Source organism: Caenorhabditis elegans, chromosome I, assembly GCF_000002985.6.
Source record: "Caenorhabditis elegans chromosome I".
Taxonomy (NCBI): domain Eukaryota; kingdom Metazoa; phylum Nematoda; class Chromadorea; order Rhabditida; family Rhabditidae; genus Caenorhabditis; species Caenorhabditis elegans.
This window is the reverse complement of record NC_003279.8, coordinates 11,646,019-11,665,487: the sequence shown is the minus strand read 5'-3', so window position 1 is coordinate 11,665,487 and position 19,469 is coordinate 11,646,019. Positions and strand designations below refer to the sequence as shown.

The 19,469-nt window shown below is 41.4% G+C and overlaps 4 protein-coding genes, 2 non-coding genes and 2 pseudogenes across 8 annotated transcripts; 2 read left to right on the top strand and 6 right to left on the bottom strand.

The window, feature by feature from the left end:
- Positions 1–10,364: 10,364 nt before the first annotated feature.
- On the bottom strand, positions 10,365–10,484 carry F11A6.16 (uncharacterized protein; the record flags this gene model as incomplete). The annotated part of the gene is made up of 1 exon (NM_001356826.3): positions 10,365–10,484. The coding sequence occupies one exon, from the start codon at positions 10,482–10,484 to the stop codon at positions 10,365–10,367; it is 120 nt and encodes a 39-aa protein (NP_001343724.1).
- A 690-nt stretch (positions 10,485–11,174) lies between these two features.
- W04G5.7 (C-type lectin domain-containing protein) lies at positions 11,175–12,699 on the bottom strand (the record flags this gene model as incomplete). The annotated part of the gene is made up of 7 exons (NM_060572.3): positions 11,175–11,438; positions 11,483–11,683; positions 11,732–11,853; positions 11,901–12,023; positions 12,075–12,203; positions 12,247–12,638; positions 12,693–12,699. The coding sequence occupies 7 exons, from the start codon at positions 12,697–12,699 to the stop codon at positions 11,234–11,236; spliced, it is 1,179 nt and encodes a 392-aa protein (NP_492973.2). The 3' UTR covers positions 11,175–11,233.
- On the top strand, positions 12,145–12,236 carry W04G5.14. Its single transcript, NR_050596.1, has one exon. It is a non-coding gene; the product is annotated as an Unclassified non-coding RNA W04G5.14 (non-coding RNA).
- Positions 12,700–13,662: 963 nt separating the features above from the next.
- Positions 13,663–15,506, bottom strand: W04G5.8 (Helo_like_N domain-containing protein; the record flags this gene model as incomplete). The annotated part of the gene is made up of 7 exons (NM_060571.4): positions 13,663–13,870; positions 13,915–14,121; positions 14,485–14,612; positions 14,660–14,782; positions 14,878–15,006; positions 15,050–15,441; positions 15,500–15,506. 7 exons carry the CDS (start codon positions 15,504–15,506, stop codon positions 13,663–13,665), a joined length of 1,194 nt encoding a protein of 397 aa, NP_492972.2.
- A 294-nt stretch (positions 15,507–15,800) lies between these two features.
- Positions 15,801–15,985, bottom strand: W04G5.11. Its single transcript, NR_000125.1, has one exon. It is a non-coding gene; the product is annotated as a small nuclear RNA W04G5.11 (small nuclear RNA).
- A 296-nt stretch (positions 15,986–16,281) lies between these two features.
- On the top strand, positions 16,282–16,728 carry W04G5.16 (Protein kinase domain-containing protein). The gene is made up of 2 exons (NM_001264767.2): positions 16,282–16,507; positions 16,557–16,728. The coding sequence occupies exons 1-2, from the start codon at positions 16,473–16,475 to the stop codon at positions 16,690–16,692; spliced, it is 171 nt and encodes a 56-aa protein (NP_001251696.1). The 5' UTR covers positions 16,282–16,472; the 3' UTR covers positions 16,693–16,728.
- Positions 16,729–17,059: 331 nt separating this feature from the next.
- W04G5.13 lies at positions 17,060–17,735 on the bottom strand (annotated as a pseudogene). Its single transcript has 4 exons — positions 17,530–17,735; positions 17,348–17,470; positions 17,200–17,271; positions 17,060–17,155 (listed from the first exon to the last, which is right to left on the bottom strand). Coding segments are annotated over exons 1-4 (497 nt in total).
- A 732-nt stretch (positions 17,736–18,467) lies between these two features.
- Positions 18,468–18,963, bottom strand: W04G5.12 (annotated as a pseudogene). Its single transcript has 3 exons — positions 18,758–18,963; positions 18,583–18,696; positions 18,468–18,539 (listed from the first exon to the last, which is right to left on the bottom strand). Coding segments are annotated over exons 1-3 (392 nt in total).
- Positions 18,964–19,469: the final 506 nt, after the last annotated feature.

Sequence of the window (19,469 nt, the reverse complement as noted above, 5' to 3'; positions counted from 1 at the left end):
TTTCTAAACTTTTACCAATTATTTTAAAGTTTAAAAATTCAATTTTTTTTGCTTTTAAAGATAAAATTCCACAATGTTTCGTATTTTTTTGCTGACAATCAAAAAAAATATATTTACATCAAACTCAAATAAAATTTTTCATTAATAAACCCAAAAAAAATTTTGCTCCAAAATATACGAATTTTTTTATTTTTATATTCGCTATTTTTATGCAGATGTGTCATAAAAATATTTTTGATAATCTTCGGATTATCTCGTGCTCTCGGATATTAGAATATTCTATAAGAAAAATAATAGAAATTCCGGAAAAAAAAACAAAAAAAAAGCTCAAAAAAAATTATCTCATGGATAAAATTACTGAGCCATTCCATTCCAATTCTCGACGCTACATAGACAGTTATACAGAAAAAAGTACTAAAAATAGTGTAGATGAAGTGAGAGACGCAGAGAAAATGTGCATGACAGGTGGTAGTGGTGGGGGCTCTCGACGGGAAGAGCGTCCCGCAGGGCTCATTGAGCACACGTTTGCTCTCGCGCGCGAGCACTGGATCTATCGAGAATGTGCGAGAATTATTTGTAACAATATGACGTGTGATCACTATTGACACTTTTCAGGTGTTCCGGGCTCGCGGAGCCTGATAATTTTGGCGGAAAATTAAGGTTTTTTTTTCAAAATTTGTAAACAATTTTTAATGTTTCTTTGAATTTTTTATAGCAAATTTATTCAAAAAAAAACTAAAACTAATTTTGAAAATTAAAAAATGAAATTTTTTGAAAACTTCACATGTGATATTTTCAAATTATCCTAGCTCAGTCAATTTTCGACTTTTTCAACTGAAAATTGACTTGAAATGGAGGTAAATTTTGGGTTTTTCAAAAATTTTTAACAATAAGTTTGCTGCAAAATTATTCCCATTACATATTTGATTAGAAAAAATGAAATATTCTTTTAAAAAATTAGAAAATCAAAATTTTCAAATTATCATATCTCCGTCAATTTTTAAGATTTTATACTGAAAATTAGCTTAAAATGTAGGCAAAATTTGGGAGTTTAAACAACTTCAAACAATAAAATTACTGCAAAATTTTACTCACGACATACTACAACTAGAAAAAAACTCGATTTTTCTAAAAAAAAAATAATAAATTTCAAATTATCAATCTCAGTCAATTTTTAATATTTTTTTTTCTGACTCAAAAAATAGACAAATATTTGGTTGTTTAAAAACACGTACAAAAAGTATGCCAATTACTAGCCAGCGTATGACTAATTTGGCTCAAAAAATTTCATTTTTCTAAAAAAAAAATTGAAATTTTTCCACATTATTTTAGAACCCTCATTAATAGTTTAGTTAATTTTTTTTTAATTGTAAAAATTCGAGAGTTTTCGGATGTCAAAAATTTCTGATTTTTCCAAAATTTAAAATAATAATTTTTTCAAAAAAAAAAACCTAGAAACAAAATGTATAAATGAATAAATGGTTGAATGACTTCTTCAAGTCCTTTCCCTTATTGTTTCTCTAACGAAAATCGGCAAACTAATCAAGTCACAAGAAATGATTGAAATTCCCGTGTTTCTCATCACTTTTTTCCGGTTTTGAGAGGAGGATTGGAGGAATATGGCAAAATGGAATTCATATTAAGTCATGGGAATTTGAAAATTGGGTCGATGGCCTAGTCCACTTGTTTTGTGATTTTCTAGGCCATACTTAAATTAAGCTTGGCCTAAAAAACTTCCGAAGCATTGAAAAAAAATTTAAATTCCTGGGGCCTAGGAGTTGTATTCAAAAATTAGACCACACACAAAAGTTAGGTTGAAAAAATTTTGATGGCCTAGAAAATCACAAAGCTAGTCCCCGAGTTACGAAGTTCGGCCATCATAAAATCTTCGTGTTTTCGAGGTTTCTTAAAATCAAATTTCAATGATTTTTTCGGCAAAAATCGAGAAATCTTTAAAATTATTATTAAAATGTCAACAACAAGGAAATAACGTGAGAATTCCGGTCCCGAGGTTTTATAGAATTTTTATAGAAAGTGAATTTATTCTCCCAATCGCGGAAAATTTATTATCGTTGTGTTTTGATCGGAGCGATTGGAGGGTTATTAGCTGCAAAAATAATATGATTTCCTGCAGAATTTTGCTTTTGGTGGCCTAACTTTTTGAGTTTCTAGGCCACCGAAAAAATTTTGAATTTTCAGTAACTAATCACATTTTTTTAAGTCAAATAATTCCGTCAATTTTTAAGATTTTAACTTGAAACTTTTTTTTTTGTTGTCCAAAATTTTTTGGTGGCCTATTTTTCGAATTTTTGGGTTTCTAGGCCACCGTCATTAAGCTTAGATTTACATGCACTTTTACCACAAATTTAAAAATTAAAAAAATTTATATTCAAAGTCATAACTTTTAGATTTTGACCAGAAAATTTTCAAAACTACAGGAAATTGCCTGAACTAGTTTCAGGCTTTTGGAAATTTAGGCCATCAAAAAAAACCAATAAAAAAATCAATTTCCGTAACAAACAGCGAAAAATCAAACACATACACAAACACTTGTTATCCATCTTCTTTATTTTCGACAAATGTCCATTCGATTGAAAGGGTCCAAGACAAGACGTGTTGTACTAAGTTTTGTGACACTCTCTGTGTCTCCTAGTATACTCTATACTCTCGGCGCTTTTCAATGTGAGAACAACAATAAAGTCGGAAGTAGAGATGAATGAGAGAGAGAGAGAAAATGTCGTAAAATGATGTGATACATACTTTGAAATTTGAATATTTTAGACGAAAAAACATTGAAATTTCTAAGTGGCCTAAGTTCTTGCAGATCGGAGTTTTTTAGGCCATTTTATAGTGAACTGGGCCCTTTTTTAGTTGATGGCCTAGTTTCTAAGTTAGTGGCCTAGGTTTTGTAAGTTTATGACCTAGGTTTTATAAGTTGATGGCCTAGGTTTTGTAAACTGGTAACCTAGTTTTCGTAAGTTGATGGCCTAGGTTTTGTAAACTGGTGGCCTAGTATTCGTAAGTTGATGGCCTAGGTTTTGTAAGTTGTTGGCTTAGTTTTTTTCAAGTTGATGACCTAGTTTCTGTAAATTCCTGGCCTAGGTTTTGTGAGGTTATGGCCTAGGTTTTGTAAATTTGGTGGCCAAGTTTTTTCAATAAATGGCCTAGGTTTTGTAAGTTTATAGCCTAGATTTTTAGATATTGGTGGCCTAGTTTTTTCAATGAATAGCCTAGGTTTTGTAAGTTTCTGTCCTAGACTTTGTAAGTTGATGGCCTTTTCTAGAAGATATTTGTGGCCTAGATTTTCTAGATATTGATGGCCTATTTTTGAAAATTGATAGCCTAGTTTTCTAAGAAACAAACTGAATTTCTGGCTATGTACATCCTTAGCACCATGAAAAAAAGCAAAAAAGTTGCCCAACAGCAATTTTTGGCCGAAAAACTAGGGCCGCACTTGAGTGTGATTAATGAGGGCGGTGAAGAAGAAAAAGGAGCATTTTCGGAGCACAAAGCCGACAAGAAGAGCCGCAAGATTTTGGAGCACAATCTGAAAAATTTTGGAATTTTTAGTGTCGGAAAACTGGGGGAATTCAAATTTTCTCCAGAAATTTTGGGCCAAAAACGAAAAAAAAAGAGTTTGAGAATAAGAATACTGGAACACCAAACCCAAAGAATTTGCCAAAAGAATATATAACATTTGACTGAGCGGGGAGAAAAATGGAAAAAAAGAACACAAAAACCGCGTCGGGGGGGACTACTCTCATCTTTTTTCATTTTTCTTTTGCTCCAAAAGAAACGACGTCGAGACCGCTTTACTCATTTTGGACCCCAAGAATATATGTAGATTTGTTGAATTTTTTAAATATAAAAATTTGAAAAAAAATCAGAAAAAATTTGATTTTAAAAAAGATCAAAAAAAATTTTTTCAGATTTTTCTTTTTTTTTACAACTCTTAATTTTGGAAAAATTCCGACATTTTTTTCGGGAAAAAAAAATCGGGAAAGTATCCTGATTGGTGGATTTTCTAAGAAGTGGGCGTGTCCGACCAATCACCACTGAGCACTGAAATTTGGAGTGCGTTTACTATTTGAACATATTTTAAGTTTATGAAAATTCAAGTTAATGAAAATTCAAAAATAAATCTTCGAGAAAACTGACCAAAACGTTGCGATTGGTCAAAGTAGGCGTGTCCGACCAATTACAGCTGAGCAATGGGAAAACATGGAATTTAAGCCTTCGCGTTGTTCAAATTTTGTTCAAATTTTGAAGCTCAGCTCCGCTTAATCTTGTCCAATGCCAAAAATGAGTAGAAAATGAGCCAAGAGCCGCAGACATTGAGAAATGGAACGCTGGAGTCCAGCCTCCAAAAACGGAAGGAAACGGGGGTATGATAGATCGGGGTGGGGTGTCTGCTTCTTGTTTTTGAGGAAGGAACAATTTTGGGGTTTATTGGGTGGAAAATTGGGGAAGAAGGGGACGAAATCTAGAAAAAAGTGGGGATCAAGGCCAGATCACAGTAGTCTCGTTTGGGCTTTTGGCCCTATGGCCCAGTGGACTAAAAAGGTCTGAAAACTTTTTACCATACTTAAATGCTACCTTTTAAAGTACATCCTAGACGCTCTAAAATTCAAAAAAAAAACTTTTTTAACCGATTCAAAAACCAAAAACTTTCCTCCTTATGTCTCATACATTTCGAGAAACAGCAAAAGATGGACGGCAAAAGAATACAAACACGAGAAAAACCAGAAACATTTGCAATCTCTATATTCTGAAGTGGTGGCGTTTGTGGGGGGTGGCGGTCGAAATTGAGGTGCGAAGTAAGAAAAAGAAGAGAAAAGATCACGGGTAAGGAGGCATGGAAGGGGGAGGATAATTGCCATTCTAACATTCACCTGAGGGGCGCCTGGCAAAATGTAGCAAACAAATAAAAATGTGGAGTATTCCGGGGATGGCGTCCGGTAGATCAAGTGGATGGCAATAACAATGATGGGTGCTGGATTACAGGCATCCAGAAGTACTGACGGCTACAGGAGGCAATAAGGAGGCGTCAGGCAGTTTAGCAGGCGGTAGCGGCGGGCTATAGCGGCGGGCTGTAGCGGCGGGTGGTAGCGGCGGGCTGTAGCGGCGGGTGGTAGCGGCGGGCTGTAGCGGCGGGCGGTAGCGGCGGGCTGTAGCGGCGGGTGGTAGCGGCGGGCTGTAGCGGCGGGCGATAGTGGTGGGTGGTAGCGGCGGGTGGTAGCGGCGGCTGTAGCGGCGGACGGTAGCGGCGGACGGTAGCGGTGGGCGGTAGCGTCGGGCGATATCGGGCGGTAGCGGGCGGTAACGGCGGGCGGTAGCGGCGGGCGGTAGCGGTAGCGGGCGGTAGGGACGGGCAATAGTGGTGGGCGGTAGCAGCGGGCGGTAGCGGCGGGCGGTAGCGCGGCGGTAGCGCGGGCGGTGGCGTCGGGCGATATCGGGCGGTAGCGGGCGGTAACGGCGGGCGGTAGCGGCGGGCGGTAGCGGTAGCGGGCGGTAGGGACGGGCAATAATGGTGGGCGGTAGCAGCGGGCGGTAGCGGCGGGCGGTAGCGCGGGCGGTAGCGCGGGCGGTGGCGTCGGGCGATATCGGGCGGTAGCGGGCGGTAACGGCGGACGGTAGCGGTGGGCGGTAGCGTCGGGCGATATCGGGCGGTAGCGGGCGGTAACGGCGGGCGGTAGCGGCGGGCGGTAGCGGTAGCGGGCGGTAGGGACGGGCAATAGTGGTGGGCGGTAGCAGCGGGCGGTAGCGGCGGGCGGTAGCGCGGGCGGTAGCGCGGGCGGTGGCGGCGGGCGGTAGCGGCGGGCGGTAGCGCGGGCGGTAGCGGCGGGCGGCAGCGGGCGGTAGCGGGCAATGGCGAGTGGTAGCGGAAAACCGCTTTTTCTTCTCGGGACTAAACTAAACATACAATCTCAGTTTTCTTTTCTCCGACACGCATTTTCCCGCTTCTCCTCCTCGCAATCTTTGAAAATATCTCCTTCCGGAAAAGAATTGACCATCTGTCGCAGCGCCGCTTCTACTGCGCAAAGTGCTTCAGACACGCTTCCCCCCGTTTGTATTCTGATTCGGGAATAGTGGTCGGACGCCGTTATTACTATTATATGTCAAGAAGAGAATCCGTTGGATAATGATGATGATCAGAAAACATTTTAGGAAGTTTATCGGACGGAAATCTTTGGGTTTTTGTGCAAAAGCAGACAAACCTGGCTCACGCCAAGACGCCTACCGCGCCAGCCTTGCGGCGACCTCCGCCTGCCTCTCGCCTCGATCCACACCCCCTGTGTAGTGCGGCGCGGGACCCGAAAAGTGTCGGCCGCGTCAAAAAACACATTTTGCGGTATGTGGTGTGATCACCAAACCGTTGACTTCTCGCCATAGTGTAGAAATGAGGGGCAAGTTGGAGGCAGGCGTCAGGCCCTGAAACTGCGCCTGCCTCCCATGGAAGCCCAATATAACAAACAGAGTGATCCCATCAAAGGCGGTCTGCATACAATTGACCTCCCTCTTAACGACATTGTAGACAGACAAGGAGGTGTGAACGAATTGAAAAAGGAGAACGGAACAGAAAACACGAACTTTAGTTTTTTTAGGGGGGTAGAGTTTGCTTTCAAACTTTGGGGGGCTTTCTAGACAAAGTCAGAAGGTTGGCAATGCGCAACAGAAGTACGGCAGAGGGCAATAAAAAATGCGAGAGAAAGGTAGCAAATAGCGACAGAAAGTTGGCCAAAATGTTGACCAAAAAGTTGGCAAAGTGGCAGAAATGCGGATGAGCACCGGGAGCAATCGGAAATTTCCGGCAATCGGCAATTTCGGCATTTTCCGGTTTTCGAAATTTCCGGCAATCGGCAAAAAGTCAACGCCAATTGCTTAAACAAATTGGGTTCTTGCTCCTTGAAAATAATTAAATCTGAGAAGGTAGGTCATTTTGCTAGATCCTGAACTACCCTTGATCTACCTCCGGTACAAGAAAAAAGATTTTGAAAAAAAATGTAGCAGGCAAAAACCAAACTAAGCCCAAACTAGCACAAAACAGAATGCGGTGACCACAGAATCTGACGATGATCCCATTATGACTCCTGCGCCATCTTTAAAAAGGATCGGCGGGTCACCAAAACACATTGACCTCCCTCCCTGCCCCTCATAACCGTCTTAACGGCTTGCTTAAGGACAAAACGGGCGGTGTAAATGAGATGTGGAACTAAGAAAACAGACAAGAAGTACGGAACTGTGAGAAGAAGCAGCAAAACCTGTCTAGTCTCAGTTTGTGTGGTTTCGCACTTTTTGGTGGTTGTGGTGGGCATTGGCCGGGCAGTCAGTTTTGCAGCAGTTCTATATGCCTATTATTATAATGTGGACAATAGGATGACGGGTGAAAAGGAGAGGGAAATAGTGCGAGAAGATGAGAGACGCAGACAGTTGAAGGGGGAGGAGAACTGTAGCTAAATGAATGTCTGAAGAGAGAGAGAGAGAGCAGTGTGTCAATTTGAATTAAGGGGGGGGGGGGGGGGACAATTGGAAATTGAGAACCTAGGGGATAAGATTGATATTAAAAAGTACCGGAAAAAATTAAAATTTGAAAAAAAATTGAAACAGACAAGTTATAAAAGTTTGAAAGTTTAATGGAAAATGACCATAATTTTTTGCTCGCAGATTTTTCGGATTTTTTGGGTGCCTACATGCCTACATGCCTACATGCCTACATACCTACATGCCTACATGCCTACATGCCTACATGCCTACATGCCTACATGCCTACATGCCTACATGCCGGCATGCCTACATACCTACATGCCCACATGCCTACATGCCCACATGCCTAGATGCCTACATGCCTACATGCCTACATGCCTACATGCCTACATGCCTACATGCCTACATGCCTACATGCCTACATGCCTACATGCCTACATGCCTACATGCTTACATGCCTACATGCCTACATGCCTACATGCCTACATGCCTACATGCCTACATGCCTACATGCCTACATGCCTACATGCCTACATGCCTACAAGCCTACATGCCTACATGCCTACATGCCTACATGCCTACATGCCTACATGCCTACATGCCTACATGCCTACATGCCTACATGCCTACATGCCCACATGCCCACATGCCTAGATGCCTACATGCCTACATGCCTACATGCCTACATGCCTACATGCCTACATGCCTACAAGCCTACATGCCTACATGCCTACATGCCTACATGCCTACATGCCTACATGCCTACATGCCTACATGCCTACATGCTTACATGCCTACATGCCTACATGCCTACATGCCTACATGCCTACATGCCTACAAGCCTACATGCCTACATGCCTACATGCCTACATGCCTACATGCCTACATGCTTACATGCCTACATGCCTACATGCCTACATGCCTACATGCCTACATGCCTACATGCTTACATGCCTACATGCCTACATGCCTACATGCCTACATGCCTACATGCCTACAAGCCTACATGCCTACATGCCTACATGCCTACATGCCTACATGCCTACATGCCACATGCCTACATGCCTACATGCCTACATGCCTGCATGTCTACATGCCTAATGACAACAGTTTTTGCTCCGATTTTGAGGATAAACTAGCCTCAACTGATTTCTTAAAAATTCCAGACATTTAAAAATATTTATTAAACCAAAAAATGCTCAATTTGTGCTCAAAGCTCCCAATGTTGCAAACGAGTGTCGAAATGAGCATGCAGTTATCTCCCTAAGACATCTGAGACGGGAAGACGGCTGTAAATTGTTGTGTCTCCGCCGCGACTTTCATAGAATAAACACATAAATTCTCAGAAATTAGACGAGGAGGATGGAATAATTTGATAATCTCTCTCTCTTTCTTGCTTTGTTGTTATTGTGCTGGTGCTTATGGTAAGTGGAGGGGAGGAGATGGGCAATTTTCGGAGCCACGAGGATACAAATTAAGGGTAGGAGGATGCTCGAAAAAGGAACAATTAGGGAAGAAAACGCCTGATAAAATATCTCAAACTTAAACCTGAGCCTAGGCCTGAGTCTGAGCCTGAGCCTAAGCCTAAGCCTGAGCCTGAGTCTGAGCCTGAGCCTAAGCCTAAGCCTGAGCCTGAGCCTGAGCCTGAGCCTGAGCCTGAGCCTGAGCCTGAGCCTGAGCCTGAGCCTGAGCCTAGGCCTGAGTCTGAGCCTGAGCCTAAGCCTAAGCCTGAGCCTGAGCCTGAGCCTGAGCCTGAGCCTGAGCCTGAGCCTGAGCCTGAGCCTGAGCCTGAGCCTGAGCCTGAGCCTGAGCCTGAGCCTGAGCCTGAGCCTGAGCCTGAGCCTGAGCCTGAGCCTGAGCCTGAGCCTGAGCCTGAGCCTGAGCCTGAGCCTGAGCCTGAGCCTGAGCCTGAGCCTGAGCCTGAGCCTGAGCCTGAGCCTGAGCCTGAGCCTGAACCTGAGCCTGAGCCTGAGCCTGAGCCTGAGCCTGAGCCTGAGCCTGAGCCTGAGCCTGAGCCTGAGCCTGAGCCTGAGCCTGAGCCTGAGCCTGAGCCTGAGCCTGAGCCTGAGCCTGAGCCTGAGCCTGAGCCTGAGCCTGAGCCTGAGCCTGAGCCTGAGCCTGAGCCTGAGCCTGAGCCTGAGCCTGAGCCTGAGCCTGAGCCTGAGCCTGAGCCTGAGCCTGAGCCTGAGCCTGAGCCTGAGCCTGAGCCTGAGCCTGAGCCTGAGCCTGAGCCTGAGCCTGAGCCTAAGCCTGAGCCTGAACCTGAGCCTAAGCCTGAGCCTGAGCCTGACCCTGAGCCTGAGCCTGCCCGAAGCCTACCGTTCTCAGACAAAACAACAAATTTCAAAGCTCCTCAGCTACCGAGCACCGCCAAGAAAAGGTCAAAATTTGAAATGAATGAAATTGAAAATGTGTGAAAAGTGTACAGCTCGCGCGCGCGCACAGATTTCATTTCAAATTCACATGCATATTGAATCTAGAATCTGTCAACGTCGTTTTGTGTGTGAGTCTCTCTGCTCCTTCCATTCTACGAAATTCAATTTATTTCATTTCGTTTCTTCCATGTCATCCGTCTTCGGAGGCGGCGGCGGGGACACAAAACGTCAAAAGCAGTACACACAATTTTTGCAGGATTTTTCAGGATTCAGGAAATTAGGAAATTGGAGAAAAAGAAGAGAAATGCAACAATAGCTTTAGTCTAGATTTGGACCTACAAGCCTACATGCCTACATGAAAAATTCACTGAAAAGTTCTGCTTCTCTGCTTCATGTACCTGAAATCTTTAACAATTCTTTAATATGTACATTATAGTTTTTTCTGTTAACAAATTTATTCATAAAATCATGAAATTTAGACGTTCGGGTGCTTTCCAACCCCACCTACGACGACGAGTCGACCTGGATACGATTCTTCAACAAAATCTCTCTTCTAAGTCCACGTTTTCCTGAAGCCAACATAACTGCAAAGACAGCGAACACAAGTACGGAATAAAAGTTCATAGTGAGGACTTGAATCTGGAAATTCTCGAAGAAAGTCGTTTTTATACTAGCGAACTTGGTGATTAAAAACGTTGTAGGTTTATGGAATCGATGTAAAACTTTTATAGGTGCAAACAGTTTTCGCGATCATAGGACAGCATCGATAAAACGGAAAACGGAAAGAAAGATCTGAAACATACAAAAATTGCAGGAAGGTTCAATGCTGGTACTTGTGTATTACTATTATTATTTTAAAAGTAATTTCTAAGTTATGAAAAATAAAAACGTGAACCACAGTTTGTATTTTTAGGCTTAGGAAATAACATTTTCTAAGCCTAAAATGGAAAAATGTATATCACGTTTAATTTAACTGGAGAAATTAATTAACATTTAATTTAATTTGAAAATGAGGGCATGTAATACACAAGTACCTCAATGCTTCTCAATCGACAATTCGTAGTTATGTAGGATTACTGTAGGAGTACTGTAAGAGTACTGTAGTTAAGGAATAAAGGAGTTTATCTTTTTTGAAGAGATATAGGTTCTGGGTTTGTGACCCGTCGTGGCCTAAGTTTTGACGGGAAATTTAAAATTTCTGCAGAAAAAAGATTAAGAAATTTCTAGGAGTATCTTAAAACTTTTAGAACTTTCTTGAAAGTCTGCAAAACTCCAGGAAATTGGGTAACTGTACAAAAAGCTTACATTAGCACTTTACAATTTATTAAAACAATTTAGCGTGCTGGTGAACATTTAATGCAACAAAATTAACATCAATCCAGATTGAACCCCGCAAAAAAGAAATACTTCTCCCCATCGTCAAAGCATATATTACAACTCCATCCTGGTTCACTTGGAACGCTAGGGTAGTAAACGTAGCTAATCCAAATATGCTCATACAAAGCAATCACTACGGTAAGGTCACAATTTGTAATATTCTGCCACAGCCATTTAGTAACATCTGCATATGACCAATTCCTAAAAATTCTGAAAAAATTTCATCATATATTTCGCTGACTCACCAATTTACTTCGTTTACACGCGCTAGAGCGTCATGTTGAAACTTGTTTCGTACCGCTTGGCTCACGCAATCGTAAGTTTTACTTTGAAAAACTCCGACATTACAACCTCCACGGCGGAAGGAAACTATATAGTCGCGACCGTAAAACGCGTGATGATCGTATCCAGCGCAGGGATCATAGACAATAACATAGTAGCAGTTCCTGAAATAGAATTCTATAAACGTTTAGTTATTCAAAATGTAGACTTGCCTATTCAGCCCTGCAAAAAGATGGTCGCAGATCATCTTTGATTTCTCTCCATTACTAGAATTCTCATATCTATCTTGAATATCATGAACCATACGCTCGACAACAGTATCCCAATATGAATCCTGAAGAATATCTACGGTGAATCTGCAAAGGTTGAAATGACACCTACTTCATATTCTCTCCTCCATGAATCCATCAAATGGTTCAGGTGCGTGATACGGTCCTTCAGACGATTCGGGCCATACATGTTCTTATTCCAGAATAATCCATTGATATAGGTCTCGAGGAATAGCTGGCATAGGTGGTGCTAGTCAAATTTTGGTTAACAATGAGAGCAACTTACAAATTGTGCCATCACTGCTTCAATAATACCTCTCCACTTATCGAAAGTTTCCGAAGTTCTCAATGGGTCGGCTTTCATTGCCATTTTCAACGGATTCGTTGACTCTTGCTCCAAAAGACTTATCATTTTCTGCAACTAAAATATACCAACACTCATTAGTCCACCCACTTACATAAGCATACTGCAATGGTGGAGATTTCTGCGACACGTCTCTGAAAATCCCATAACTATCCTTACATGGATACTTGACTGTATCCTGCATGAATTTCATTAACGTCGAGGCGGTTTGCGCCAGATCCGCGTAAAATTCATTCTCGACTATAAAAGCTTTTAGATTATCAAACTCCCATGACATTTTGTCGGAAAGTTGAGTGAGTTTTTTGTCGATTTCAATAAGTTTAAGCATAACCGGATCGGGCTTATCTGGGTTGAGAATTCCAATCATATCCTTCACGAAGGATCCCCAAGCAGCAATTTTAAGAAGCTTTTCAGCAATTTTTGGGTAGGAAAATGAGCCAATAGTCAGACCATCGTCTATTATACCAATGATTTCGGGAAGCACGTCTGGAAAAACACATGACGTTTTTAAAAAAAAGTCTTGAAGAATCAAAATCTTACCGGCCATCTTGTCTTTATCAAAAAGGAATAGTCAAAAAAAATAAAACAGAAAAGTCTATGGGGGGTTTTTATACCTATGTTGTTTTTGACAAGATATACAGTCTTCCGCGAGTTATAAGGAAGGGCCTAGTAAGACATAGCAATGGATTACCCTCCCAAATTTTTTTCCTTCTCTTGCTCACTTTAGAGCCTGTGTTTATTTTTCGTAATCATTTCGTAACAAGTTCTCATCACTCATTTGTGTAAAAACAGAGGCGGGAACAATCAGAAACAGCCCAAAACTTCCATCTCGGCGCCGGCTCGTCGCCTTCGCCGGCCGGTGAGACGCCTCAAACGGTGTCACGCCGCCACTAACGCCGCAATGCATCTGCATGTATAGTGCGGCGCGGAACCCCGGATGTGTCGGCCGCTTTCAAATAACTGTTTTTCGCACTTCGTTGCGCACAATAGCATTGCATAAACTACGGTGTGCAGCCGTAAATCCTCACTATGCAAACACCGGAGTTCACGCCTAAATGAATATGACGCGGCTCCGGCAAAGGTACATCAGTTCAACCGCGCTCTACTGATAATTTGAGTTTAGCCAGTGCGCTTTTTTATAAAAAAAGCTTATTCAAAAAAATGTAGAGTTTATTTTCGTAAATTTTTTATATGCATCACAAAAATGTTGGGCCACCCGTTTTTGAGATTAACGCGCCTAATCGCCCAAGTATACGGTAGACAAATTACGTACAGATATCACTTCTCGGGCCGTGTGCACAACACGGCGACCGGCGAAGGCAAAAGCCGGCCGGCGTTAGGCGCCGCCGTCGCGCCGACCCCGCGCTGTTCTCACATGGAAGCACTAATAGATAGTGATCTACAGCATAAAAAACATGCAGTAAGTTCCAATTTTTCTTCATTGACACTTTATATAAATATAAATATAACATACATCAAATATATGTAGTACAACAATATTAACACCAATTTAGAATTTCTCAAACCCTGCAATCACTGATACACCCCAAACTGCGAAGTCTACATCAATCATCCATCCTGGTCCTCGTGGAGCAGGAGTGGCACTTCCATAAACGAAATAAACGGCCAAATCCTCACCCATTTGAATCATGGCCACAAGTCCGCAATTCGGAATTCTTTCCATCATCCATTTGCTATTATCTTTAATTGATGATGTCCTACAAATTCGAAAGGATATCCATAATGTCAGAAGCTTACTCACCAATTTACTTCATTTATGCGAGACTCCAGGTCGTGCTGAAAATTGTTCCGAAGCTCTTGGCTCACGAAGTTGAAACTTTTGCTTCGATAAACCGCGGCATTGCATTTCCCACGGCGGAACGAGACTATGTATCGGCTGCGGACACCGTAATACGCGTGATGAGCGTATCCACCGCAGTCATCATATACCATCACGTAGTAGCACTCACTGAAATATGGATTTAATAGACATGTAATTAGGGCTTCCATGTGAGAGCGGCGCTCACGCCAGCCGTACTTCGCTGGCCGCCGCGATGTGCATTTTGGCGTAAACTCCGGTGTTTGCGTAGTGAGGATTTACGGCTGCACACCGTAGTTGATCAACGCTGTTTTGCGCAAAGAAGTGCGAAAGGCGGTAATTTGAAAGCGGCCGACACATTCGGGCTTCCGCGCCGCACTATACATACATGCGGATACACTGCGGCGTTAGCGGCGGCGTGAGACTGTTAGAGGCGCCTCGCCGGCCGGCGGAGGCGACAAACCGGCACAGTGATGGAAGCCCTACATTTAGTATTACAGGATGTTGACTTACTTGCTAATCCCTGCTACAAGATTGTCAGCGATCATCTTTGATTTCTCTTCGTTGCTAGCATTCGAATTCTCATACCTATCTTGAATATCATGAACCATACGCTCGACAACAGTATCCCAATAAGAGTCCTGAAGAATATCTACGGTAAATCTGGAAAGGTTGACATTGAACTTACTTCATAGTCTTCCCTCCATGCATCCATCTGCTCATTCAGGTGGGTGATGCGTTCTGTCAGAAGCTTCGGGCCATACATATTCTTATCCCAGAATATACCATTGATATAAGTCTCGAGGAACAGCTGGAATAGGTGGTTTTGAGCAGCACTATGGCGGAGCACGCTTTTTCTTACACTAACAAAATTTTAAAAGCCTAAAAAACTGAGTAAAACCTTACAAATTGGGTAATCACGCCGTCAATGATATTTCTCCACTTATCGAAAGTTTCCGAAGTTCTCAATGGGTCGGCTTTCATTGCCATTTTTAATGGATTCGTCGACTCTTGCTCCAAAAGACTTATCATTTTCTGCAGCAAAAATATACCAAAAGTCATTAGTCCACCCACTTACATAAGCGTACTGCAATGGTGGAGATTTCTGCGACACATCTCTGAAAATTGCATAACTATCCTTACAAGGATCCTTGACTGTATCCTGCATGAACTTCATTAACGTCGAGGCGGTTTGCACCAGATCCGCGTAAAACTCGTGTTCTACTATGAAGGCCTTTAGGCTATCGAACTCCCATGACATCTTGTCGGAAAGTTGCGTGATTTTCTTGTCAAGCTCGATAAGCTTGAGCATAACCGGATCGGGCTTATCTGGGTTGAGAACTCCAATCATATCCTTGATGAAAGAGCCCCACGCTGCGATTTCGAGCAGCTTATCGGCAATTTTTGAGAAGGAAAATGAGCCAATAGCCAGACCATCGTCTATTATACCAATGATTTCGGGGAGGACTTCTGGAAAAAACGCAGAATGTTAAAAAACTTTTTTAGGAATTTAGGAAAAAAATCTTACCGGCCATTTTGTTGTATCAAAGAAAATACAATGAAAGGAAATTTCACGCAGTGTCTTTTTATACCGTTGTTGTTTATATCCAGTCATTTTGCTATGAGTCATTGGAATAAGGAATGATCTTTGTTATTTCTTGACTACCTACATATATTCCTCATAGTACATTGATGATTAATTATTTTTTCAGTTAGCTCATATATATAAATATCAGGGGTGTGCGGCAAATCTCAAAATTTGCCGAGCTCAGCAAATCTGTTTTTTCAATATTCACTTTCAATTTTTTTTTGTTTGTCCCCTTGGGGACTGGGCCGAGCCCGGCAGCAGTGCAACGCCAGGACGACCCTTGGGAAGTCGGAGCAAGCCCCGAGTCTTCCCTGGGTTCCAAAAATCATATAACCTTTATTACACTCATTCGAGTGTATACCGTAGGTTAATACGATAAGAACAGATACTACACTTTGATCTTAGCTAATAAGCCGAAGAAGCGATACTGAACGACCGAGGTGCCAGGGCTAGTGGGGAGTGGTGTACAGACAAATCAGGGGCGCGCGTGTGCTACTATGAAATAACGGAGTGTAGTGGGAAGAGGGTGGAGGCGCAGACAGAGGATGGTTGCAAGACGTGCATGCATTCGATTCGAAAGAAATTCGGTTTTACAAACGTCATTCGGCAAACGGCAAATTTGGCAAATTTGCCGCATCATGCCGCATCATATATATATATATATATATATATATGTATATGTATATATAGTTTCCAAAATAAAAATTAGCAAGGTATGCCTCTACAGGCGTCTAGTCACAAATTAAAATGTGTCTTTTCTTGTGTATCAATCATGAAGGTCACTCATCAGAATTGCCGCTTTTCCTCAGACAACAACTGAGAAAATGTTTTAATTTGATAAAAGATGTTTGCTAATCCTTACTTGTGTGTATATAAACAGAAATGTGTTAATATCTAATATTAACCACTAAAAATGCAATTCCTTCGACAGTTATTCAGAAATAAACGGTATGGTTTTTTGCTACCACCTGAAATAGTCTGAAAATGGATGTTACAGATCCCAGCTGAGTGATAAATTGAAAAACACAAATTTTCAAATGAGTGGCAGTGATCTCACTATTTTGGAAAATGGAATTTTCACGGGAACTGGCAATTTTGGAGCAGTTTTTCAAATGGTTATGCTGAACAAATAATACATCTGTCTAACGTTTGTTTCATGTCAACTGTTTCTCTTACCATCTATGAATAAATATAAATATGATCACAAATCAAACGCTTTAACCATGGCTGAAAAGCCGGTTCACATTTCAGTGTCAACTGAGCATCAAAATATATAGCAGAAAAGATTCTGAGAGGTTCAAAAATATAACCAAAAGTTTTTGAGAAGCTAGTTCAACATAAATTCTGTAAAGGCTCGGACCAATTTTTTAATAATCCGCAAGGCTTGGTAATAAAATTATTGTACAAGTAATTGAAAGTTTAACTTTGTTAAAGTAATGCCTATGATACTTTACCAACGGTTGTTAATTCACAATTTCGTGCACAAAACGAATCACATTCTCACTTATAGGTGAGAACTATTACTGATAAACTGTCGGCATTCATCCCTTTAACAAAATCCCGCTTGAACAATTGTGTGCCGGCAACCAATTCAATCTGAAATCATGAATACAGTAACTAAAGTGAAATTCAAAACCAACCGAAATTTTCAATGTCTTACTGTTTGGCTCTAAGATTTGTAAAGGCGTGTTCATAGAAAGATTCCAACATTTCTGAAAATTACTGTACTTTTTTCTCTATTTCAGGGACCACAGAATTTTCCTTAAAACGCGCTTATCACTAACTCACATCTGTAGTGCAACATTGTGCTTTTGCCGAGGTTTGGTTATTGAACTCTGAAAAGTCTTCAACTTTTATGATGACTGCTTCCACTGGTTTCCCGATGGATTCCAGGTCCAAGAGCCACGAAATCTGCAGAAAATGTGTTACCTAGTAACTAGGTCCTAGTTTCATAAATTCAGGCCACTTACATTTCCTTGGCACTCTCCTTTCATAGGAGTCAAATAAACTATATTTTTGTCGGTGTCCACAACTCGTGTCAGCAGGTTATATTCGGAAGCCTGGGATATGAATCCCTTTTCTGGACTTTGAGAATATTTGTCATTGATGATGTCATACGTGAAGTGAAGTTCGCTTTCTCCTGGCTTTAGTGTCAGCTTGATTGCTTCACCAAGTCCTAAAAGATTGTTCGTCCTGCTATTTAAATTAGGGATTTTATGGGAGACGTAGGTCTTTGATTCAAGAGAAAATGGTATTTTTTCATCCCGATTTTCACATTTTCTACCCGCACGGCGGCGCCAATTTGCGGAATTGCGAGCTTTTGCCTATTGTAGTTCTAAGTTATTTTGTAAGTTTACATGTATTTTTTTCGGAAATCGTAACTCTCTAGTAATAATCAATTTACTACATATAAAGCGCGTGTCCTTCCGTCACTATGTAGTTTGATCTCTAAACAGAGCAACGAAATTTTGGGAAACCTTATGCTAAATGCGCAGCAGACATCGATCGAGGTCCGCGATAGACACCGTATATCTAATGTGTTTTCTCAAAAAAGTGCGGTCCACGGCTGGTTTTCAAATAAAAGACCTAGGGGAACTCGGCGTCACTTTTATTTGAAACTGGAGTCACAGAATTTAAGCGGATGAATGTGGAGTTAAAATATGGTTTTAGGGCACCAGTTTCCAACAAAAAGGGCGCCAAAAAGAGCTCTTAAAACCGAAGGGGATGCCCCCTTTGTCCATCATAAAAGCCCCTAATGCAAACATTTTACTTACCAGTAACAATTTTCACAAATAAACTGGGAACTTCCGTGTTGACTCCCAATCGCTGTGCAAAAATTGTTGAGTTGCCGGGTAAAGATATCCAAAGATATAAAAAATTATTCATAGCTTCGCGTTAATCGGAAACTTACAGTTATCCTCATTATTCTACCAGTGGGTTTATGAAAAATCGTTGTGCTCTGAGAAATCTTCCAGCATTTCTGAAATGAAAAATTGCACACTTTTAAATTGAAAACGTCTCACTTTTGTCAAGCATATTTCCGCCTTCGCAGCACTCTTTTTACAGACTCCTCTTATTTTAACGATCACCAATTTAACGGGTTTATCAATTAATTCGAAATTGAAAAACCAGGATATCTTCAAAATGTTGATTTTTAAAAATTTAAAATTAATTTCGTCAGCTTAAGCTTCTACTCACATTTCCTTGATTCTCTCCTTCTATTGGTGTCAAATAAACCGTGTTTTCGTCGGTATCTTCCACTCGTTCCAGTAAGTTGAACTCCGAAGCTTGAGAAATGAATCCGCGAGTCGGAATCTGTGAATACCTGTCACTGACAATGTCATAAGAGAAGTCTATTTCGCCTTGATCCGGCGTTGGGGTCAGTCTGATAGGTTTGCCAAGCACTTAAAAAATAGTTAGAAATAGTTTTTGGTAAAATATTACATTTTCGTTAATGTATCAAGTTCAAGAACTATAAAAATTGGGAGGACGATGAGGACGCCATATTCGAAGAGCCCAATTCAGAACTGTTCCGAGTTTAGTTATTTTTGTAACTATAATATAACGTTTTTCACTACACAGCCGCAAACCCAGATGAACTGAACCACACACGAAACGCCTACAAACCGCGCAGGAACCTGCTAGCTCCTACGCGGTTTGTAACAGGGGTGGGCGGCTAATAGCCGAATCAGCCGTTAGCCGACCTTTTTACCGATTAGCCGAATTAGCCGTTAGCCGAGTTTCGATATTAGCAGACATTAGCCGAATTAGCCGAAATATTCGTTCGGCTAATTCGGCTAATTCGGCTAACAACAAATTATTATTGTTTAATTTCTTTCAGTGTGTTTTTGTTTCTGTTACCAATTGAATTATTGTTACTTACTTGATAACCCACAAAATTAGTGAAAAA